The 25,318-nt window shown below is 42.7% G+C and overlaps 1 protein-coding gene across 4 annotated transcripts; it reads right to left on the reverse strand.

The window, feature by feature from the left end:
• Positions 1 to 8,589: 8,589 nt before the first annotated feature.
• Positions 8,590 to 25,249, reverse strand: RIOK1 (RIO kinase 1). 4 transcript variants are annotated; one of them, XM_075704768.1, is made up of 17 exons: positions 25,179 to 25,249; positions 23,854 to 24,058; positions 22,609 to 22,699; positions 21,423 to 21,492; positions 20,664 to 20,706; positions 19,896 to 19,988; positions 18,768 to 18,880; positions 18,561 to 18,641; positions 17,935 to 18,021; positions 17,250 to 17,387; positions 16,586 to 16,689; positions 14,768 to 14,874; positions 13,556 to 13,621; positions 11,759 to 11,878; positions 11,430 to 11,483; positions 10,225 to 10,371; positions 8,590 to 8,740 (listed from the first exon to the last, which is right to left on the reverse strand). In XM_075704768.1, the coding sequence occupies exons 1-17, from the start codon at positions 25,247 to 25,249 to the stop codon at positions 8,630 to 8,632; spliced, it is 1,701 nt and encodes a 566-aa protein (XP_075560883.1). In that variant the 3' UTR covers positions 8,590 to 8,629. The 4 variants fall into 4 exon arrangements, with proteins under 4 accessions (XP_075560883.1, XP_075560884.1, XP_075560887.1 ...); XM_075704769.1 differs by having other exon boundaries at positions 22,609 to 22,691; positions 25,179 to 25,233; XM_075704772.1 differs by lacking the exon at positions 25,179 to 25,249 and adding an exon at positions 24,334 to 24,518.
• Between the last annotated feature and the right edge of the window lie 69 nt (positions 25,250 to 25,318).

Raw genomic sequence — 25,318 nt, forward strand, 5'->3', positions numbered from 1 at the left:
GAGCTACCACCATCTCCAGAGAACAACTGTTTCCCATAATCACCACTATTAGAGCAAAGCAAGTTGTATAAACAGTGTGTTTCATGCAGTATGGTATTACCTCCTTATGTTTCCTCGAGGGCCCAAATATGCATCAGACCCAAGGTCTGCCATGCATACTGGTAGCTCTCAAGTCCACATAAAGGCCTGTTTGTAGCCCAAAGAGACACAATGCTCTGCAACATGTACACACTTATACTTCGCAAGCTCATGCCTCTCTGAGGACCACAGAATGAGAAACCTAACGAGGATGGAGGACAAACAATTCTTGAAGTTTCTTTCTAACCAAAAATATAAAAGCATCAAAAGCAACACCTTATCTCAAGTACACCAATTAAACAGAATTTTTCTTTTAAACAGCAACAACCAGCAAACCCTCCACTCCCCATTTCTAGTCAGCATCAGCCTTCATCTAGTCCTGCCAACTCACAGCTCTCCATGCTCTGTGCATCCCAAACGCAAACCCTAGTATGCAGACCAAAACCGGTACTCTTACCACCTTGGAGCAAGCCTTACCCAAAACAACTCTATGCACCTGACCCCACCTCAACACTCAATCCTTACTAGATCTAGTGAGAAGACTGCTTACCCAGCCCCACCTCTCCAAGCCTTGACTCCAACCTGCTCTGACTATTTGTAGGCCTACAGCAACCTTACCAATATGACGACTTTAACTCACGCACCTTGTGAACACCAATCTGCATGGTGAAGATCCAGAAAGAAATTAAACCTTTTCAGACTTGCTGTCCAGATCCCTAACCAAAGTGTTGGCCACAGACCCACAACATCTCTCTACTCTGAATTCAGCATCATTTCTGATGGTACAAACACTCATTCAGACTTTGCAGTACTGCCCATCCTAAGTCCCATCCACCTTTCAGGCAACCCACAGCCACGGCTAAGGACAGAGAGGGCTGAACAGATAACTTCATTTCTGGATCCTGTAAGTACCACCAAACAAGGCTGATTCCGGACAATACCAGCTTGGCAAGCTGCTGGCTGCATCTGATCATAGGTTTAGATTAGGGAGCGAAGGGGCTGAAGAACCAGCTTTGTTTCTTGCTCATTTAGGTGCCAGAGGATTGGGATGACAGCTGATGCTGATCATACATCCCAGGATGATGGCTGGGGAATACAGGACTTTCCTGTTTCAGGGTAAGGCTAGAGTTGGAACTGGGGTTAGCGCTCAGGGCTGGAGGCACTGAAAAGCTAGACCTGCCCCCAGACCCTGATGAGTAGTGGGGGGCTGCAGCCAGCTACAGACAACCAGCCCTGGCTGAGTCTGGGAGGGGCGCAACAGCCTGGAGCATGGGGTTCATGCTAGGCTTCAAGGGGTGGGGCTTAGATTAGGTAAAGGGATGAAAAGCAAAGCTTAAGAGCAGGAATGCCAAGTAAACGCTCTGAATCCAGCAGCCTGTCCGGAAGAGGAGCCAAGATTTCTGTCCTCATATCCCCATCACTGGTCTCCACGCCAGCCCTTAGCACAGCGCTAATGCCAGGAGAAGGGTCACTGCCCATCTTTCATCCTGCTCTGCAGCAACCCAATATAGCCTGCTGTCTTTAAAAAAAAAAAGAAAAGAAAACGCACACAAAAAACCCCAAGCAATACCTGCCAAATGCAAGTCCTGCCCAACAATCCCAGCCTCGTGGCCTTTGCAAACTCCAAAGCAGACATGGATCTCTGGGCTAGATTAGAGAGATAGTCTCAAATCTAGTGCTGTAGGCTAGGTCTAGTGTTCACATTGTTGCTTAGGAGAGCTTACAGTTCCACACAGGCTGCAGAGGTCAGAGGCAGGTTGTTGCACGTCAGGAAGAAGGGCCAAGTTTATTTTCAAAGGCTTGACATAAGAAAAACCAACCATGGGGAGTAAAAAGAAAAAGGAGAGAAAAAGAAGGAGAGACAAAGAAGGAGAGAAAAAGAAGGAGAGAAAAAGAAGGAGAGAAAAAGAAGGAGAGAAAAAGAAGGAGAGAAAAAGAAGGAGAGAAAAAGAAGGAGAGAAAAAGAAGAGAAAGGGAGGGAGGGAGGGAGAAAGGGAGGGAGGGAGGGAGAAAGGGAGAACGGGAGAAAAGAAAAAAGAGAAAAAGAAAAAAGAGAAAAAGAAAAAAGAGAAAAAGAAAAAAGAGAAAAAGAAAAAAGAGAAAAAGAAAAAAGAGAAAAAGAAAAAAGAGAAAAAGAAAAAAGAGAAAAAGAAAAAAGAGAAAAAGAAAAAAGAGAAAAAGAAAAAAGAGAAAAAGAAAAAAGAGAAAAAGAAAAAAGAGAAAGAGCAGCTGTCAATGACTCAAACTGTGTTTAGGGCTAGAGATTGTGGCAAAACAATTGCTAACCATTGCATTACACAAAAGATTGCTGTTTATGACCATGAATTTGGACAGTTGCAGAATGGCATCCTTACCATTTTTTAAATTCTCACCATGAGTCTTCATACTTACAGGGGGGAAAAAAAAAAAAGTCTCCGAAGTGTTTGTCATGTGCCATCTAGAACCTGATCCTAAACCCAGCATTAATACCATAGCTGCAGCCCCTGCCTGACCCAGAACAGATTATGCCCCTATCACCTCTGAAAGTATAAAACTTTGTCCAGGAACTACAAATTCAGGAGGGGGGGAAAAAAAAAAAAGAAAATCTAGGTGCCACATATGAATCCACCAAAGTTTATAGGAAGTTACATAGAGAAATGAAACATCATTAGCACTTGATTCTCATATATTAAGGAAGCCTTAACACTTTCCAACAGTCTGAGCAAGAACTTACTTCTCCCTCTAGAGGACAGGAAAATTAGCACAAGGAACGTAAGATTATGTCAAGACCAGGAAAGTAACGAGATGCTAAGGCAGAGTGTCAGCATTTTTGCTTTGAAAGTCTAGTAGCATTTTAAAAGGACCAAAATTACAACTGTAAAACCAACAAGTTATGTATTTATTTTTACAGCGGTGCCCTAGAAAGTTCAAAATAAATTCTCAGCTAGCTTTTCGCATTTAAAGAATCTGTGAAGCTGTTTACCACAAAACATTTTAAAAGTTCAATGAGAGTGACAACACAGTTTCTTTAAGTCCTCCTCCCACTGAGTGTCCAAATCCTTTCGTTTCCTTAGTGGGGAGAGGTGAAGACAGGCAGCTCCCCATAACCAGACAAGAGACCCCTACACACTTTCCCACCCCAGTGGTCCCCCATCATTTTGCAAGCTCACCCCAGGGGAGAAGCCCAGGCTGAAGGGCACACAGAGACAAAGCACCTGCTGGGTTCTGCATCTGTGCATCATATTTGCAGTCTCGTACTCAAACTGGCTGTACAATTTTGCAGATGAAAGTAGCAGGTAAAGATTCAGCTGGAGAACAAGGTAAGCAATCCAGTATTCTGGAATCCATCTCTCACCTTTGCATCCCTTATCATGGAATCATAGAACCGTTTAGGTTGGAAAAGACCTTTAAGATCATCAAGTCCAACCATTAACCTAACAAGCTTCTCCATCAACTGTGACCAAAAAATGCAGGACACATTGGTCTGCGGAAAATGTTGGCTTCGCTTCTTTTACATCTTGAAGGACCACAGGTGTGACTCTCGCCTGAGCACACATGCCAAAAGCAAGCATGCAGCCTACCACAGCTAGTTTTGCATTGTTTAATCAAAATATTTCAGCACGGAAATTAAAACCCTCTAAGGAGACATACCCTTACATGCAAAGCTGGTTTTACTGGCTCCATCACAGGGAAACCAAATCCACAAAACTCCACCTTCCAATGCTTCTCTTGCTACATATAATAAAATCTATAGTGTAGGAGAACCAACAAATTGATACCAGCCTGGCACAGACCTTGGAACTGAGACGAAGCCTGATGCCAGCTGCTCAGAGGGCAAGCCAGCTGTACGGCACTGCGGGACTTCAGGGAGATGGGGGGGAGGGGGGTGTGAACCCCCAAAAAAACTCCACCACCTCACTGATGAACTTTTTTGGAACTTAGCATATCTTAGCTAGGACTATCTGCCTCCCAGTCCTCCCCCCCACACCTCTCCCACTGAGTCCCAGTGAATGACTGGGAAGACGGAACTACTTGGGAATGCACTGAAAGATAGGATTAATTGCTTTTGTACATTTTTATCTTTGATAGCAGAGTTGTAAATATTTCCACTCTACATACTTAAGCTTTCAAATGTCACTAAATCTTTTGGCCGCAAATTCCCAGAAGTGCATTTTTCCAAGCATCTGACCTGTGCCCAAGAATTTGATGTCTTTCATATGCTCAGCCTGTTCTAAAAAAAAAAAAAAAAAAAAGTAACAGCATCTCAGATAAGCACGGGCTGAAAATTAGCCATCTAACCTGCACTGGTGCAAACACCACAAGCAGCACTCTGCTGCAACCCAACAGCCTGCCCTCTGCATAAAGTGCCTTCTCCTGCCCATTTTAAACCAATCCTCCACTCCTTTAAGCTAGTTCCCTTTAGCTCCACTATTTGCAGGGTTTGGTGAAGAGCACTTCTGCGTTCACTTCGTCCACTGTTTTCAAGATTTCTTAAACCTCTCTCATCTCACTACTTTGCTTTCTCCTCTTCAGATGGAGGAGTCTCACTTAACCTTTTCAGTCTCTCCTCACAAGGCAGCTGCTCCATCCCCTTGGCCACACTCCTTCCTGTACCAACCCGGTGATGCAGAGACCGGAGCTGCAGGCAGCACATTAAGTTTTACGATTTGGTCAAACAAGTTTTATCTTCAGCTTGAAACCTATATGCTCATTAAATTAAAATATAACATCATTTTCCAACTGAAAATTTTACCTATAGGGGCTTTGATTTCACAACTGGTATTTTAGATGTTTAGTGTTTCTACTTTAGCCAGAAAGGAGTATTAAAGCAGTTGACAGTTAACTATGCTTTTGCAGCTGTAAAAATTCATATTGATTGCCTGACAGAACTGGACTCCAATCCATTCTCAGAGAAGACAGATAACAAAGCATTTGTGCTTTGAAAAACACATCAGACAACACAAAAAGCCTTGCTTGCAGAAACATTCCCAAATCCACAGTGACAAAACAATCGAGTTTATGCCATGACCTCAGTACAGATGTTCTCATTCAAAAGGGGGAAAAAAAAGAGTAATAATCTGGATGCTCCACTTTGACACTGGAACACCCAGTGAGCAGTGGAGGAACAGGTTTGCAGTCAACAGAAGGGAATTCTCAGTCTTAGGGGAAGGTATTACAGCCCCACAATTCAGCCTCACCGCTGCAGTAACCTATCTCCAGGAGCCACAGCCCTTCTCTCTCCAGGGTCTCGTCACTTGTGCCATGTGCCATCAGGTGAGCTCCACGACAGAGGCACTTGCAATCACTCATAAGAGACCCCAGAGCCCTCCCAGTAAGTGTAATCTTGGTGAGAGAAGGGCGGGGGGAAGATAAAGGGGAAGCATTACCTTGAGCTGTTTGTGTCCCAGTTCTTCTTACACAAGGTATTGGCATTCCTGCCCTGGCAATCCTACTGTCTGCACAGGTGCCAGCAGCACGGCACACCATAAACATGCTGCTACGGCAAACAAAGTGAGTGGGCCTTCTCAGATCCTAATCTCTGGGGGAGAGAAAAAAACCCTACCACATCATACATGGATATCAATAGAGCGTAACTCAGTATCTGTGCTTCTCTGAAGCTTTTTCTTTAGCGCGGGATACAAAGTCCTGCCATCCCATTCCCATCCTCCCCACCGCCTATCAGGCTGCTGCCTTTTGGTAGTTATGTCTAACATTTCTTAATGGCCATTCTCTTGCTTCAGGGATCACCAGAAAGTGTGCTCATCTCACTGTCCTGGCCCAAAGAGCTCCTGGTCCACCCCGTTCCTGCGGACTGCCTCACTTCCATACTTCTCAAGCCTGCAATGGCCAGGACACGCGAACTGCACTCAGAGCCCACCTTGACAAGCGCACACCCAGCTGCAACAGCTATCCCCAGGCCATCTGCACTTGCACAACGTGGCCTTTCCTGGCATACTCCACCTCAGGTGCTCTGCAAACGCCCTGACTATGTAAACATGCCCTAGAGAAAACACCTGAGGCAGATAGCTCATGCTTTGCACAGCCTGCACAGTCCTGCTGCACATCACCGCGAGCAAGGCTGCAATCCTTGCTCCAGTCCTTGAAATGACTGGTTCAGGACCTCCTTCGTGCTACAAGATGGCGAGAGCTAGGCAAATTTGATCAGGCTGTGGTGCACAGGCTGGAGGGAAGACAAGGTTACGTGGGCTGGGTTGTTTCCTCTTCCCTCAAGCACAGATGATAGCAGCCTCCTTTCTCTGAAGTGTCTCCTCAGGTAAAGGAGGTAAACACCCCCCAGTAGGACACACACTCTGGCTCTGGGGCTTCCAGTCTCTTTGCCAAGAGCTAGCATCTATCCTTGTCTTCAGAGCACCCAGCCCCAGTGAAAATAAGGTTGTCTCTTGTGTTTGACAACCCCCGACTCACACTGATCAGCCATGGACCAGCTTCCTGGTGGAGTCATCCACTGCTGAGCTACACGGAATTAAAGCACACACAGCTACTTAGAGATTCACTTACGCTCAGCCCGCTTCACCAAAAACGCTGAGGCCTGCCCAGTGCACAGCCTGTTGCTGAAGGAAGGCAACAGCTCGGACACAATCCTCCCCCGCTGCCCTGCAACCCCTAGTCCCTACGCACACTTACTGGTGCACACACCTTCACGAACCACAACTGCTATCGCAGATGCGCACACAATAGCCTTGCCAGTCAGCAGGAAAAATCCCAGATACAATGGGATTTCAAGTGCAAAGAGCACAAAGTTGTCATTGTTTCAGTCACCTTCAGCGCTGCACCTACAACCAACCAGTCAGGTTCAGGGCAGCTATCACCAAGGGCACCTCTGCCTGATTATGTCACCATGCAAGCTCCCATGATGGTAAGGAAAAGCAGGAAATTATGTGTCCATATATCTAGCAGCATCTCAGCCCTTAGCATTAAAGCAAATGGCCATCAACAGTACTCCCCCACCTTGGGATGTAGGTCTTGCACCTCCTCCTCCCTTCACTACCAAGTTAGAGGCTGCCCCCTTTCTTGCACCTGATGTAATGCCATTTTCCAAAATGCAGATAGTCACCTCAGTCTCCCAGCAAACATCCCCACTTGCTGAGGAAATACCAGTCTTGCTTCCCAACATGCTCCAGCATACAGTATATGCATACTGTACATGAGAGTGCTGTCAATCCCTGTATGGACAGGGAGAAAGGGAGCACAGGGACAGATCTGGAAGCATTGACCAGTTCTTCTCTTACCAGATTTCTAGCCAAAGGCACCAAAGAGGTTGTGAAGGTCAAACTGGGGAGTGCAACCACGTGTGCAATTGGCCAACACCATCTCTCTTTAGGGTGCAGGAGGTGAGGAGCAGAGAGAAGGAAGCTCCACCCTGCCCCAGCCAACCCATCATTGTTGGATATCCGCTGATAGATAAAAGCTGTCCTCTTATCAGAGGACTATGTCCTGTAAGCCTAAATCCCCAGGGCATCAACTCCACCCCTAACGCGGGAGAACATATCAAGACCTTTACTGGAATCAGAACCTTACTCTGTGCTGGCACAGGGAGTTCTGAAACTGCAGGCAGTGGGAAAAGACAGCTGATGTGCATGAGGAGGACACCTCTCCCGGGACTTACCAGCATCAGTGGCCAAAGCAGCTGCCAAGAGAGAAGGTGGTCTGTCTTCAGTACCGTGCCTTTGCGCCAGCCCAAGTGGGTCACTTACGAGCAGAGCTCTGCCAACTTCTCCCTAATAAAGAGCTGGGGCACCTTAGCACAACAGGTACTGGTAATGCCGAGCCACTCCACAGAGAGGTCCCTGCCACAGGCCTTTACACAGCCTTGAATTCGAACACACATGATTAATCTTGACAGCAAATACTCATTTGACCAGCTTACAAAATAGCTGGTTCATAATACTCTTAAGAGCAACAGTGCCCTATGTCAGGATCCAAAGGTGTGTGGGGCGGAAAATCAATCATGTTTTCATCTGTTTGCCTGCTTGATTGCTTCAGAAGGGCACTAGGCAATGAGGACAGCTGCCTCCCAAATCACAATTACTTCTTTCAGTTAGAAAGTATCAAAGGTGATGCAAGCACAGAGAGGCAGCAAAGGCACAACGCCTGCAGGGTTATGCACAGGTGACTGTGACAGCCTGCAGAGGACAGCTAGCTCAATTTGCTTCCATACTGTGAAGAAGGCATGGGCCTTTGAATCACCATTCCCCCTCCTCCGAGAAATTGTTTGGATCAAATCACTGCTCTGGAACAAACCAAACTAGCTTGTATGCAGTGTGAGGCAGGGGAGCAAGACCCCAGGAACAAATCAATGCGAGTTTAACAACAGGTTATACCTGCACAGGTAAAGGATTAACAGGTACAAGTGTTAAACTCATTCTTTCCTATTGAGAAACCCATGGCATACGCTCTGTTCAAACAATTACACCACACTATTAACAAAACCACCCTCACAGTTAATACTGTATGTATATAAATAAAGAATTTTTAATTTTTAAAAAAAGAAAAAAGATGGTGACTAAATAACCCACAACAAACCACCCCTTTCCCCAAGCCAAAGCTGATTTTATTTGCCTTTCTTCATTTTTGCAGTCTTTTCTTTTCGCTTCTTCACATGCTTTGGGATTTTGTTTTTTCTCTTCTCTCTTTGGGCTTCTTTAACCATCTTTTTCCTTTCCTATAAAGAACCAAACACTGTTCATTTAAAGGCAGAAGGAATGAAAGATTTTGAGCAGGTCAATCAATTGTTACATTAACAAGTTAATTAACATAAAAATGAGGTTATCAAGAGGAAGAAATAGAAAAGAAAAAAATCAATAGGACTGGTGAGGGGAAAGGAAAAAGGAAGTATAGGTTGGGGGTAGAGCTCAGAGCTGCACACTGGTAATGACAAGGCAAAATTCAAACTAGTTAAAACGTGAGTTTCATGCAGCCTTTGAAGAAAGGGAACAAGAGGCGCTCTTAACTCATGCTATTTACACCTAAGACTACAACAGGATGCCTGATCTAGGTTTTCTGCTACCCACAGGGCTACTGTAGAATATGTTTCTACATATCATACAAAAATACTGATCCAGTAACTGGTGGTAACTCTGAGCAAGCTGATCATCATGAGGATTGGCAAGAAAGGGTGCTACACTACTGCAATACACTATCATTTGTTCCAGACAGCGGAGAGACTACACTCAACTGGAAAATGCAAAGTCAGCATAATAGGGTGGGGAGAGTGGAAGTAATTGCTGCTAATCAGTTTTTCAACCTACAGCTGAACACACAGGTTACCAGAAACTTCACCTTACTCACACAAAAAGAAGTCCAAATGAAAACCTATCCATAAGGGTGAGAAGTGACCAAGACTTCCCTGCTTCACATCTGAAAGGCAGCAGCTCTAGATTGGTAGCAAATATCTAGTAGAGCACTATATTTTTATTTGACAGAGATGGAATGTATTATCTTACCTTGTCTAGGAAGAAAAACTTAACAAGGAAACCCCCAAAATCTGAAACCCCTTAAGCCCAGCAAGTTTCATCCTTCTTTTGCACAGCACCTAAAAGGCTGCCAAAAGGCTCTCACCCATGGGTGATACTCCGCAGAAGAGCCTCACCAAAGCAAAGCATACTTGTTCTGTAGTTTGGAAAAATGAAACCTTGAAAAAAAACCCAAAATGTAATCTCCTGCCCACAGCCAAGCTAGCCAGTCTGTACTGATGGTACTGCAAAAAGTCCTCTGTGGTACAAACACTGTCACCAAGTCTCCAGTTCTATAGATCAAGTGGTCTCAGTTCCCTGGGCAAAAGGAGGTTAATCAGGGACCATGACCACAAACCTGAACACCGAAGCCTGGAAGAGCAGTCAGAGGCACACAGAGCTGCTGAGGCTTCACTAAACTCTGCTTTGTGTAGCCTTAGAATTCCCTGCAGAGATCTCTCTTCTAGCTTTGTCTAGGCTACAGAGAGCTATGTTACATGTTCCTCTACATAAAAACACCATTAATAAAGCATCCATAATGAAATTCACTTTCGTTGCTCTCATTCTCCACAACAGGAAAAGTCCATACATCGTTTCAGACTAGAAGTAGCAAGAACCACTTAGAACTAAGTTTGGATTTTTTCCTGTCACACAGGCGGAGGTGGGAAAAACAAACAATTACGGGCCAGCTGACCTTTTTGTCCACGCTGACTTCAACAGGTTTATCTTTGGGATGTACAGATTCTTTACAGCCTGAATCAGAGTCCTCTGAGCTGCCACCACCACCATCATCAGAGTCCGTTTCTGACTCGTCTGCCTCTTTTTCAAGAAGTGCAGGAATCTGCAAGATATATCAAGAGAGAATTATATCAAACCAAAACAAGGAAGCCTAATGGCAATATATATGCATGCATACATATATATAAAACAAAACAGAATCTGCTGCAAAGAAACCCGTGAGTGAGCTTGTGCCATCTGCTTTACTACAGCCACCACTGAGTCTCAAGAAAAAGAATGAAAAGAAGGTTAATCCAAACTAAGAACAAGGAATCCTGAATGTACAACACAGAATCTTTTAGGTCATGGCTCACAGCACAGCTGTATTGGCACTCCCAAACTAATTTCCGTAAGTTAAACAGCGATTTGCTAACATATATGGAAGGCAATTTTTAATTATACTTGGATCATATCCAAATCTACCTTGGGGGCACTGTATGTAGGCTTTATTGCAAACGCAAATATCTACACTGGAAAACTCACTTATTCTTAAACAAGCCTGGAGACTGTGCCACAGCCTGATCCCATCCATATTTATATTTCCATTTTAAAACAGAGTCCACACCACTGCTAGATAACATTTACAAAGGAAGGAAGGGGAATCCACACAGGGCTTCTGCCTTGAATGACATTGCTACAGACTGATCTGTACCCAACTTCTTATCCAATGTACTTTACAGAAGTGTCACTGTCAAGTACGTCAAATAAAGTAAGACATAATATCTTATGCCTTATACTGCAGGGTTGTTCTTTAGACAATAATTACAGCAAAGCTACCCTGAACATATCAAAACTTGAAGTCATGCTACAATTTAAACCAATTACATTTTCCATAAATGAAAACGTCTTCCCTCCTCTCCACCTTAACTTTAGAGGTCATGGCCATAGCAAGGATTGTCATTTCATTCTCAAGCAACCCAGCATCAGCCACAGTGCAGGGAAGCAATTCATGTGGTGTGCAGACACACTGTCATGCCAGACCCATCCCAGACATAAATGGTCATTCTGCAGACAAGAGGCTTCTTTCATGGTGTCAGCTGCAAGACAAGGCATTCTCTGTACTCCTTATAAGTGCTTTTCTGAAAACGGCTGAAACGAAGGATTTCAAAAAGACCCTCTCACCTTCTGAACACCAGACAAATCCTTCTTCAGTCCTGTCACAGTCTGGTAAAGGATCTACACCCAGGGAGAGAGAAAGAAAATTACGTTATCAAAATACGAGTCTTAAATCTTCGTGCCTAGAGAAAATTATTATCTCAAAAAAAACCAATAGGAGAAACCCCACAATGTTAGCATTAGTACTAACCAGACGATTTTCAAGTATGACACTAGATTCAGTACCCCATGCCTTGGTAACAAGGCTTCTGTTTTTGTTTGTTGCTATCAGTTTCCAGTAAGAAGAATTCATATTCCCTCCCTCTTTTTTGCAGTGCCTCAGCATGTCTACTCACGTTATCTTGCTGAACATTCAATGCCATATCCTCTTCTTTCAATTTCATCATTATATCCACATCTCTCTCATAGTTTTTAACTTCAGTCAAAGTTCGAGGTATGTAAGCCTTCTTAAACACCTAGTAGAGTAAAAGGAAACACAGACTTCCTAATTTACATATAGTTTCATGATGTTCTTCCTTCCAAATTATGCATCCTTAAGAGAATAATCGTGAAGGATTTCATGGTTCAGAGAAACTAAAAATGAACACAGCAGTCATCCATTGCCACTTGAACTGCAGTGTATTTTTTTTTTTTTTTTTGCAGGAGCAGACTTAACACGCAACCTACGCATTATTGATAGATTATGACTAATAAGGCTCCTTCCTTAGCATGACTACCAGTAGGCCACTTACAAAGTTCTCCAATCCTTCCAACCTCCTCTTAACCTATTTGAGTCCTAAGGTTTCGTATTCTAAGGATTTTCTCTCATGTTTTTATTGTGATGTTTACAAATGCCTTCAGGAGGCAACTCCATTAAAATGCACTGTTAGAACTTAATCTCTAGATAATACCACCTGCTTCAACCCACAGTCCAACTCAAAAAAGGTTCTTGCAGCAGTAAAGTACAGTAAAACCTAACTGCAGTATCAACAAAAAAATTTGTCATGCAGCCTTTTTGAAACAGTCCTCCAGCAAACTTAAGTCACTACCAGATCAGAGAGGAGTACAAATTCGGTGCACTTTATGGTCATAACTGCTAGACTGAGTGCTGTGCAAAGAGCATCTCCACAGAGCTTGCCTTTAATCAGCTCTGCTCTTTTCTGAAGGAAGCAACAAAAACTAGCCGTGGTCACACGAGAAGTCTAAGAGAAATAAACTGAACTTAGATGCTACTAAACCATCTCTCTTACAGGTCAGTACCTTTATGTAAGAAAGGAATAACTGGCTTCCAAAAGATGGGCTTGCAACAAAACACTAGCATCTGACCCTATAGTTCAGAAGTTGTATGCTGAGGATATCTTAGGAAACAACAAAAATAAAATCTTTCCTTGGCCAAGCTTGAGCCAGAAACAGTTAGTAAAACCTGCAGAGCTCCAAGAGAAAAAGTCTTTGATAAATCAAGTAATATTTACTCCAAAGATAAAACACCACATGAACCAGTACAAATAGGTTCTCACTGATACAAATTCTGCTTAACACAGAGTTGGTTTGGCAGGGGTGGGGGCAGGTGTTGGTTTTTTGTTTGTTTGTTTTTTAAAACTCTTCTGGGACAGATAGATAAGACTAAGATAGAAATTGTTCTATCTTTACATCAAGCCTTTCCAGAACATTAGCCGTTTTCTATAATGGACTTGAAACAGCTTCACTTCATGTAAAAGCAAGGGAGAGAAACAGTACATGGAAGAACTAAATTACACTGGGACTGCAGCTAGATAGGCAATTTGGTCAATGCATGTATCCAAATATCCTGCTTCTGTATCACTGGTCCAAAAACACTGGCATAATCAAACTCTCCACTCAGTTTTTTTGTTAACTGAACCTGACCTGGAAGATACATCAAGGGACCTAGCTACAAGCAAACATATTCGTTTAGGAAATGGAGTATTTGCCTTCTAACACCTTATCACTGTTGGCTTTTACACATGGCATCCCTTAATACTTCACATCTCAACTAGTTCAAGACATCTCAGTATCACAAACAATGGTTTGCTTATCAACTGTACATTTTGCCAAATAAAACGGAACATTTTTCATTGTTTAGAAGGGGCAAGGTTAATATTAATTTCCTAGCAGGAACAAAAATCCTCACTTACTTCCTCATCTACTTTATCTTGACTGGATCTTTCCTCCTCTGTTCTTTTCGACGCTATTTCCATTGCCTAAAGAAACATAAAACAATACAAAGTTATCACTCTTTAGAATCGCATCACTTAATCCAACTAACCATTCCCATCTGTATTTCTCCCTGTACGCCACACTGTCACTCATAAATGCTCCAGTTTTCCCTATGACAATGCCTTGAGCGACACCTAATGGTAACCAACATTTCTGCAAAGCACACTTAGAACTGCAGATCTGCTTTATTAATAGAGGGAAAACATGCTTGCTGCTCCTCCCAGGCCAAATTATGGCAGGCCCAGCATGACTACAGCACATAACAGCGCAAGGAGAATACAGTGAGCCGTGCTCAGTCCTGGAACTTGGCTCTTCTCACGCATATTGAGCAAGCCAGAGGAGCACAACTAAGGGGAACCACGTAGCATGGCTCTGTCTCATTCAGCCTCCAGTATGACAGACCGAAAGTACACAACATCTGGAAATCCCCATGTTGTGCTGGTATTTGGACCACACTCACGTGGTGTTGACCAGGAATGACGCATCAAATCTCTACTCTGAGCACGGCATACATGGCCCCCATTTCTCTTGTGTTAACTTAAAAAGCTTCTTTCCCCCCCTCCTCCCTTTTTAAAGAAACATCTAACTGGGAGCAGAGGACTGGCAGCTAGAGATGAAATACATGGGTGCTGCTAGCAGCACTGAGTAAGTTTATCTCCTCCTAGAATCAACATGTTCTGCCAGCCGCTATATTTGGCTAGCAAGGCCGTGTACCTTGGAGCAACACTGCCCTGAGTCATTCCCTTCCTCCCTCAGCCCACCTTGCTCAAATCTACATCCTTAACCCCATTGTCTGTATAAGCATGGTTATATTTCTGCAGAGCTTCTCCTTGCCAAAAAGAACGAACTAATTTAAAGGACCCTGGTTTTAGTAGCACCTGAAACAGACGTTTGAGTTTTCATGACTAGACTTTTTGAGAAAACATAGAATGAAAAGTGTTGTCATCCTATAATGACATAAATGGAAAAGACCTGTATGCATCTTCGAAGCACCAGCATAACATCATAATGTCATGTACCAGCTTCCTTCAATAGCAGGATGTAGAGTAAATGAGACGAAGCAGCTTGAACTAGGTCTGATTTTATTGTTCAGGTCTTCCTACATAAGCAACAAGGCCATGAGGTCTTACCTTAGACAGATAGTCATCAATGTTCTCGCTTGTGATAGAAGGATCAGTAATAAACTCAAACAGTTCCCTCACAGTCATCACTGCAACATTGTGCTTCTGGAAAAAGTCTACCAGGAAACAAAAGGGCAGAGACAAAAAATGTAAGTAATTATGTGTAACATACACAGCTGTAATGTTAAAGTGACAGTTAGAGCAAGCCAATAGCCCTGATGACTTGGGAAAGTCTCAGCAGCATGTACCGCATCATACTGGGTTTAGTTATCATCAGATGACTCTTGGCCATCTGAAATAAAACTGTTCATCTTCCAGATGCAACAAATACTGAAAGGAGAATAACTGGATAAATATAAAAGCCAAGTCAGTTTCAGCAGGAGCCAGACTTAATGGAGTAGGGGCTAAGAAGTAAACTATTGAAGACAGGTGTAATAATTGCAATGACTGAGTTGAAAAATGTCTTTCAAAGAATAACGAATGGAGACCTCGAAACTTTTGCCAAAGAGAAACAGAAGTATACATTGAAACATGGTGCAGCCTAATTACAACCACCCAGAAGGGAAGACACATTAACTTACTGGAATTTTTCTCAATACTACACTCAGAATTGGTTTCTTGAGTCAAGTATAATCAAATTCGGAGGCTACACTTCTGTACTGAAAAACAGCAGTGAAAGACACTGGGGACTGCTTAATAAGTGTTTCCTACTAAAGTTCTCAGAAGACCTCTCACCATGAGAAATTAATCATAGAAAGAACCAAAAAAATTAGTTTGGAGGCAGCTCTCTGTGCCCAAGGAACCACAAATCCTTTCAATCATCACAGCTAGGGCAGAGCATAAAGCAAGGTATTTCTCAGAGTCTCTGCAGAAAGACTACACAGAGAAAGTTGCAGTGACAGAAAAAACCCAAACAAAACACACCAAAACCACTGCAACTCACTGAGGCACTTGAATATCTAGGGAGAGCAAACCAAAAGACATGAAAAAAGAGCAAGGGTGCAAGTATCTGAACTAGAAGGGAGTTATTAGAAATCCATGAACAGAAAAGGAATAAGGAAAAACTAGCATACTGGGTATCAATAAACACATAGCATCAAAATGCACACAGTGCTTTTTCCACAGACTTTCAAGAGTCTCTGTAGAATTAGAAAAAAGTCAATCTGAAAAGAAAGGGAGACAAAAGCAGCTGCAGCGACAGATTTCTTGCCCTCAGGGAGAAACACACCCTACCAGGAGGTGTGTATCTGTTATACAATATGCATACTCACACACAAAGACCAAATTTTCAAGAGAAAAATACCATAAAGGTACCTTTGCTTATCAAAACACTATGACAAATGACAATATGTCTAATAAATTACTCTATGCCTCGGTCTTCTCAGCTGACCTGGACAAATAATTGCAGGGAACTTCGTAACTTCTTGCCAGCTGAGGAATTCCAGATGTGGATTCCACTCACAGAAGGAAACACATCAGTATGTCTGCACGGTCCCTTAAGTAAGGGAAGTTAAGATTGGGGTGTGCACTGCAGACTGGACTGATCTCTAATCAGTCTGGGATTGATCTCAGATCTATCATATATCTGAGATTCAGCCAGGTGACTCATTTCAGCCAGATGATTTCTAGCAAAATAGGCTACACTCTTCTGAACTCGGCACAGTACACTGCTCCCTGAGGAAGCCATGAGAACCTAGGAGGGGAGCATTTTAACAGAAGTTTGACAGCTTCTACAGTCAGTTATACCTGAAAGAACATAGGTGAACACAGTTCACCTTCCTAAATAAACCAGCTATCAGAACAAGAGTTGAAGTGCAGCCCACTCACCGTTAACATTGGCACAATCTTTTCGCAGGAACTCCAGCGCATGCGGGTGGTCGTGCTCCACTGCCTGAGACACATCAATGATGTACACGTCCCCGCTGTGGTACCTGCAAACAAACACAGAGAGCTGCACTAACTCCACCGCTCTTACATGGGAGATTATTGAGGGGCAGGGAACAAAGTATGCTTCAAAGTTAAGAACCAGTAAACAATCTTAACATATTTCTCTGGCATACACCTTGCCTATTGGGGCCAGAGTGGCATTTTCGGGTCAATCCTCTCCCTCCTCTACACAAGCTGTATTATTAAACTTTAAAGAAATAGTCTTCTCGTGAACACAGAAAGCAGCGTTATTGGTGGGGTGAGAAAAAGAAAAAAAAAAATTATACCTTACTCTAGTTGAGGGGGTTTTGTTTGTTTGCAAGGAGGTTTTGTTTGGGGGTTTTTGGTGGGGTTTTTTTGTTTGTTTGGTTTTGGTTTGGTTTTTTTTGTAAACAGAGAAAGCTCAGATCTGGGTTAAAAGCTACATAATTAATGACACAAGTTACAAAATCCAGTCATAAAAAGGACCCCACCCTCCCTTAAAGGTAGATTAGTACTCTCACATAGAGGTTGCCCATGCATACATTTTAGATGTCACAATTCAGAGCAAAGTTTAAAAACATACAGCATATTAAATTCACTGAGATCTGCGTGAACAAGTCTGGCATCTTGGTACATTCTTCTCATGTACTGGATGATTTGCAAGTACAGCTCCCGGACTTTGGAGTCAGATAACTGAGCATTCTTCAGCAGAGGAGCAGGCCTTGAAATTACAACACAAATAACAGAAAGTGAATACTTTTTCCTTCTTCACACCAGCTGCAAATGCTTTAAGTGCTGCACCTGACCCACTCACTAAGCATGTCAAGCAAGTCAGCGTGAGCAGCTAAGTGCACGGAGCCAGCATGAAGGGCAGCAAAGCCTGGTATATGCTTGCCAAAGATACTGGAGCTCTGTTTCCAACATCAGCTAATTTGGACCATGCTATGCTAATGTTTGTAATACAAAACAATGAGCTATCTTTGTGTATGATTAGCAAGCCTTTCCAGCCTTAACCTCTGGTTAAGCCACTTTACGGATTCATTTTGCACAAAACCGAGGCTTCAGAATCACGCAGATTGTCTGCAGTAGTAGCTGGCAAATGTCTGGGTATTCTACAGGTCACGTGCACATGTAAGAGTAACATGTTCATTTTACAAGCCTAAAGTAATAGTAGGTAAATTCAGAGGGTTGGTCTGTTTGCTTTTGATAAAACATTGTGGAAAGCTACTAATAAAAAAAAAAATATTTTATTTTCTAAGGATACTTACCTATCGCCTTTACCAATAAAGCCCATGACAAGCACATGACTTCTTAGCATAATTGGCTCTGGGCAAGGTATCTGGGCTGTATTCAACCTGTAACACAGAACAAAGCCAAAAAAAAAAAAAAAACCCAACTCTACATTGCACTAGGAGCTCTATTGCTTTAAACGTAATACACAATAAGAGCTCCTCTACTCAGGAAACTCTCACTTGAGAACAACTAGGAAATGAATGCAAAAAGCCACCACCGTTCTGGCTCTGACCCTTCTCTAAGCATTCCTATGTCAGACAAAGAATCTTTACACAGTTCAGGTTAATCCTAGATTAACCTATATCACACAGCGTGCTGTTACTCAGCAGCAGCTATTTCTAGCTTTTCCTCACTTTTCAGTCATTGCAGACACATGTTCAGACATTGAAGAGCTTAGAGCATGAGCAGCAAGACAAAAGGATATCTTTATTCCTCCCTCCCCTTTCTTTTCTCTCCCACAGGGAAGCTTAAGACACTTTCCTGAATATGCCAGATACCCTAAAACATAGTGATAGCCACAGTCTAGCAATAGGAGAGTACCTCCTATAAACTTAAAGTTTCAGTTACCTTTGCATGCTGAAATAAAAACTGGAAAAATCACCTTATTAAATTCCTCATTTCTTTTTCAGCCCACGTCTTCACCATTTTTCTTGGGTTGCCTTTGCAATATCCATGACGGAATCTTTAAATAAGGAAATAAAAGACAACAGGGACTCTTAGCCAATCAATGCAGTATTAGTACCAGTGATTTTACAACCTTTCGAACAACACCTCTTCCCCAGTAAAACCAGGCAGAAGTCAAACTCACCTGAATTCACCGCTCACATACTTATCCCGATCTTTAAACATCAGAATAGAGGTTTTGTAAATCTTTATTGCTCTGTTCTCTCCATTTGCAGTACTGGCATGATATACATTAGCCTATCAGATTATGAAGGGAAAAAATAATATTAAAGAAAAACTCTTTAAACCAACATAACCTTCTCTTTTCTTCTCTTTCTGACACCTGGAAAAGATCTGATAAAAAGATCTGATCTGACCCCAGCCCCTACTAGGCACCCAGCTGAGTGAGACTGCGCACAAGGGCAATTTCTTTTTCTACCAGACACAGCTTATGGGAAGTACCTAAGACTGGATAAGGGTATGACAATGCATATAGGACAAAACAACAATGCACAAGAAAACTCTGCCTCATCCACATTTTGGAGACTGAAACAAGCCCTTGTGTGAAGGATTAATTTGAGTCTGTGCACTATTTAGGCCTGAAAGCATGGCCTAAGTATCTCCCGTTGACACCTCTACACAGGGTGGAAGCATGCGTTTAATCAGCACCCAAGGGCTTGGAAGAAAACCACATCAGCCTAGGGACTAGGCATTCTAAAACTGATTTATTAATCTACTTGGAAATTTGTTGTCTAGTTTTAATTATCTGCAATATTACTTGATAATAACAGCACACAAACATGCTAGTTTTGTAAAAGCAATGAAGGTTTAACAGTATTTTAAACAGAATTTTGTTACGCCATTTAGATACTCCCATGTCTGCTGACGTGGAGCTGATCTGATCTGCATGCAAGAGAGCCTCGCATGAAGAAAGAATTACCTGAGTTTGTATGTTTTTCAGGTGCTGTTTAATACTGAGTGTACGCATACCCTTTCCAAAAATTTCAGCTGTGACATACAATTAACAAGATCTACAAATTTAAGATAACATTTAAGTATTCTGAGAAATCTTTCATACTTGGGGAAACTTGTTTCCTTTAACATAAATTGCATTTTATCTTAAGATAACTTCCTACCAATCAAGCAACACACACACACACACACAAAAGTAGTACTACTAAACGCAAGTATTTCAATACATCTTCTGAGCACCACAAGCTTCCACCTAGCTTGCTGAGAAAGAGACTGTCACGTCATTTGTAATAAAACTTACTTCCTTCCCTGTGCTGATGCAGCCATTGATTTCTGTTATGACACCTCTAGTTAGCATCTTGAACAGAATCATTCGGGTCCTTGGATCCAACACCTGCAATTTAATACAGAAGAGTAGGCAAAATTGCTCTCTTTGAAGAAGACAAAACCTATAATAGTCTGTTCTTAGTACCACATTAAAGGACCCACGGCACCAGATTATTCTTAAGGATCAAATGATAATCCAAACAGCAGCCACTCAGAATTTTGCCATGATTCTAGAATGATACTTCATTTTTCTTTCAAGATGTTTTTTTTTTACCTAGGCATATGTCCTTGAGCTAGCTCTAGAAGAGACATAAGAGAATGATTTCCTGCCCACAGTTGCATTAAATGTGTTAAAACAAGGTTTCTCTTAAGATAGAGCTATCATAACTGAAACAGAGCAGCTGTGTGGCCGTTCAGTCTTGCTAAAGAAGGAAAAAGGAAAAAAAGCAAACCCAGCATTTTTTTATTGTTCTTTGGAATTTAATAAAAGCTTAAGATGGAATTCTGCATTGCATATACAATCAAATCACAATGCTAAGCACAAAAATGAACTCCTAAATGTTTACTGAAGCAAGTACAACCTTCATACAAGAAAGAAACAGAAAGAAACAACAGGTCTTTTCAGGATAACAAGGGAAACAGAATTCCAAGGCAAAACTCTGTTCCTACAGTATCCATTTTATCATTGAATCCACATTATTTGTTCTGGTCAAAAGGGAAATTTGATGCATTAAGGACTTACCTGTTCTACTGTTGCTCTGTCTGACTTATCTTTGACTCGGTACCTAGCAAAAGCGAAAATAAAATGATACAATCCCACACATGGACTCAGTACTCTGACAGAGTAAAACATGACATTCTGTATCAAAGAGAAGATGACAGCCTCAAGAAGTAAGGCTTTCAGTTCATACAAAAGCAAAGGTTTCTCCTGCAGGCAGGAAAAAAAAAATTAAAAAAAGAATCCATAAACATCAGTGCCCTTCACTTTTACAGACATCATCTTGCCTCTACTGAATTATGCTCACTCAGGAGAAAAACGATATCTGTCTTAACAACTTAGGGCTATAAGCTGCGGGCTTAAAAAACATTTTTTTTTAAAAAAGGTACCTCTCCTCACCAAATCATCAGGTGGAACCTTCAAAAGGCTTTCAGTATTTTTTTCTAGCCCAAATGCTTAAGGACCTCTGTTTAGAAAAAGAGCATCAAAGATAAAATAGTTTTTTGCTAGTGGAATGACACCCATCACTTCTGTCTTACTACACCAATATAATCAGACGTGCTACCAGCAGCAGTGACAGAAGTATCCAAACATCGGAATGATTTAAACAACTGATCTGCAAACCAAAAAGTTTAAGACCAGAAAGGAAACTGCATGCAGACTATTTACAAATTTTTGTTTTCTTAATAATTTATTCAAAACTCAGGATTCCACTAGGAAATAAGAACTACTCTTCTGGGTTCAAATTATTTAAATGAAAATAGAACCAGGAGTAATACTCACATGTCTGCCTCCTTCTGTCTAGACTTTTCTGTGACTCGGTTTATAACAGAGTCATCAAAATTCAGCTTATCTAAAAAACACATAAGAAGAAATGAAAAAAATAAAAAACAACCCAAAAATCAAAGAAGTTTCCTGTTTTTGGAATAGCCCCTGCAATTCTGCTGCCAGCCGATATGCCACAACACAACCTTCAAACACAGGTGGAACTCTTGATAACAAGCCCAGAACCTTAGCCACATACCAGAGTTAACCTAGCACTCCACTCTGTCTACGTTTCAAGGACTACAAGGTAACAACACAGATGAGTGAGGCAGTCCCACAGAACTGGAGATGTAACGCCATCCAGAAGTAAAACCTTTTGGATAACATCTCACCATTAAATTTGTCCACCATTCTCTTACCACAATCAAATGCCATTTTTCTGAACAGAATAAGCAACAGACTCCAGGATTCTCTCCTCATGATGTATTTAAAATGGTGTTTGATTAATTGTTAAATGTATAAAAGCTGCTGTATTTGGCTACATATACCAGCACTAGTCTTTTGAGCCTTCAATTTAGAACTGCTTCGTTATGAAGTAACACACAACCTCTATTTACTACCCTGTCAAAAGGCCCCAATCACAGCTACATCTAGCCCTAACAGGCTGAGCTGAACAGCCATTTCCATCGCATGGTAAACATCAAACTACACTGACTAGGACAGCAGCCTCTTCGCTTATCACAGAAACTCTACCCCTGTGAGGTAACTGTTGCATAATGTACCACCCTAATACTACACGGGATTGCAATTGTCTAGAAAATTTATCTGCGGCAGCAGCTTTGGAATGACTAACAACATCACAACAGGGAGTTGATACCCTCCCTCCAGCCAAACAGCCTGCTCCTACAGAGAAGCTAGGGAAGAAATACTTTATGTGGTCTGGAGAAGTCAAGAGGAAGGGGGGAAAAAAAGCCCCAACCAACCAAAACAGCCCTGTGGCTCTGAAGGGGAGAGAAAGGGGTATGACAGCTGGTTAGTGGAGACTAAAGGCAACTTCAAGTAGGTAAAAGCCATTTTTTTAATCTGTCTGGCAATGGTTAACTGCCATTCCAGTGAGTTCTGGCTTAAAGTAAGCAGAATTAGTCTGAGAACATCACAGAGCGGTATCTGTTTTCATAAAATATGACAATGCAATTACACTCACCTAAATTGATTTTATGTTCAAACTTCCTTAAAGCCTTGTCTGTAGGGGTAGACATTTTTGCTGCATAGGAACTGAGGGTCTGTCTATTTGCCTGAAACAAATGATTTATTAATACAAGTTGCCTTCTCTAGACGGTGCTTTGAAATACAGACAGTATCATTGGAAAAGTCAGCTCAAATGCCTATGCCTAGAGCTATAAATAGAAAACCAGAAAGGGTGAGGAAATGGGCATGGATTAACATCAGATTTTAATTAATTCAAGAAAAGAAAATACAAGTGACATCAGTTAATATTCCAAAAAGTGCCCCAACTCAGGGTTATTTTTAGTCTGGGAATTGATCTGCAAGTCTCATATTAATACTTTTTCTATCTGGAAAAGGAAGGGAAATAGCAGACAGAAACAAGGAGAAAAATGAGAGAAAAAACGAGAAGTTAATGAACAGAGAAAACTTTCCAAGATGCTATCTTTTCTTACAGGCAGTCTTCTCCAAACACAATTAATATCTGAACACAATTTCACCAACACTGGGCAGCAAAAACCTCTAATTAAAGGCAAGAATAAATCGCCCAGGACAAGTGCTGCGAGTCAGACATGATATGCCATGACCAGCACCACTCAAATTTATCTCAACTATTCTTATATGTTGGTATCAACAGGAAAACAGAAGAGGTTTTGAACCTCCAGTGTCCAAGCTGAGGGGAAGAAGGATGCTAGTTCTCACATCACGTGTGCTTTTCATTCTGCACAACGCCAGAGTTTCTATGCCAACAGCATACACTCTAAATTAATCCACATCCAGCATCTCCCCCCATCTCATATGCTTTCTTTTCGTCCTTCACTACTAGTCCAAAAAGAACCTGTTTCACCCTGGGTGTGACAAGCAGGGATGGTCTCAAAATTAAATAGAAAATATTGGGAAGAGAGGAAAAATACTAAAAAGTAAGCAACATCAGTAGAGATCAGTGTGGGCAAAGAGAGGTTGAGAAAGCTAAGGAACAGAAGGAAAACTGCAGTGACAAAGACAATCCACCAATAAGGACAAGGAAATCAAGAGGAGCTCTGGCTACAACATACATATACACATGGCACGGCAGAGGAACAGACTCAAAGGAAGGGGATTCTCTTGAGGAAAAACTTCTGTTTGCATTTATGCTCAACATGATACTAACAAAGAACAAAGCCATCAGGTTAGCCTCATTTGCTCTTGGGCACCCTCAATGCTCACCAAGCAGTCTGCAACATACCTGTGGATTGCATCCACCAGCAGCATTGTGACGCTTTGTGAGTCTTCCCACCTCATCATCCCAGTCCCAGTCTTCATCCTCCTCTTCATCATCATTGTCATCATCACCATCTCCTTCCTCAGCGTTAACTTCTTTGCACATGCATGACTGGCAGTTCTCAGTGACCTCACCTTCTTTAACTGTTTCTGCATCTTGCGTAAATTCACTTCAAACAAAGACAGATGTTTCTATAACTACAAATGATTGTTACAGTCATCAAAAATTCAATACCTTTATCCCAACAAATGATTTCACAAGGTTAGCTCTCCACAAGATGTTTCTCACTTCACCCGTCTTTAAGTAAGTATACATGAGGATGTCACTGCCTTTAAAGGATGGACTACATTTAAATTATCTTTTTCACCATGTCGGTGCCGCCTTCTAACTTGTTCTGCAGTTACACATATTTGGATCCTTCTGACTTCAATCAGATGAACACACCAGATCAGGGCTGCTGGTTCCTTCACCAGGGATGAACCACTCTGCTTGCTGCCACAGCAGGTTTCCACCTGACAAGGTATCACCCAAAATCTCACTGGAGGCAGACAGCCAACCTGCCGGTAACTCAGGGCACCAGCACAACCTACATGGGAACAGTCAGACCTAAAAAGGAGTTTGTGGGAGAAATGAACCTTTTTGACTTACTCATGTCTTAATGGCTGTAGTACGTCACATTTTTCTGCCAGAACAAGTACATCCCAAAGCAGATTCTCTGCCTGCATTTGACATGTAACTAAATAAGTGGTAAACTAGAAAGAAAATGGCTCGAACACACAAGACCATTCCTTATTCGCTCCCCACTACATATAAAAACTTGCAGGCTTTCAGTCCAACAGAAAATGTGCTTTAATTCCAAAATGGACCAAACTGATCTGCTGTCCTAGGCAACCCACTGTTTTCTTACACGGTTTCACGTGTTCAGTTACAAGCACATAACACCAAGGTAAAATCGCCTCTACCACCCCCGAGTCCGCAGGGGGGGTCAGGCCATTTTAGCAGTGAAGCAGCAATCACAAATAACTGAGAAGAAAAGCTGAGCGAGCGCACGCAGCTCTCCCTCAGGCGTCCCGTTCTAACTCGGGCAGCACAGCCGCCCTCCCCCGCGGTTTCCAGGCGGGCACGACAGCCCCGCTCCCCGCTCTTTGCCGGTCGTGGGCGGCTCCGACGGGGCCTGCGGGAACCGCAGCCGGCCCGCGCCCCCAAACCCGCCCGCCCCAGGCCCGCCCGGCCTCGCCTCACGCCGGCGCCGGGCACCAGAGGCGGCCCGGCCCCTCGCCGCCTCCTACCCGTCGGAGCACTCCGCATCGTCGAACTGCCCGGGCACGGCCCGGCTCATGGCCGCCGCCCGGTAATCCATGGCGGCGGGGGGGTGGGCGGGCAGCTGGCACGCGGGGCTACGGGCTGCCCCTACGGCGCCGGCAGAGGG

This window comes from Pelecanus crispus, chromosome 2, assembly GCF_030463565.1.
Source record: "Pelecanus crispus isolate bPelCri1 chromosome 2, bPelCri1.pri, whole genome shotgun sequence".
Classification (NCBI taxonomy): Eukaryota; Metazoa; Chordata; class Aves; order Pelecaniformes; family Pelecanidae; genus Pelecanus; species Pelecanus crispus.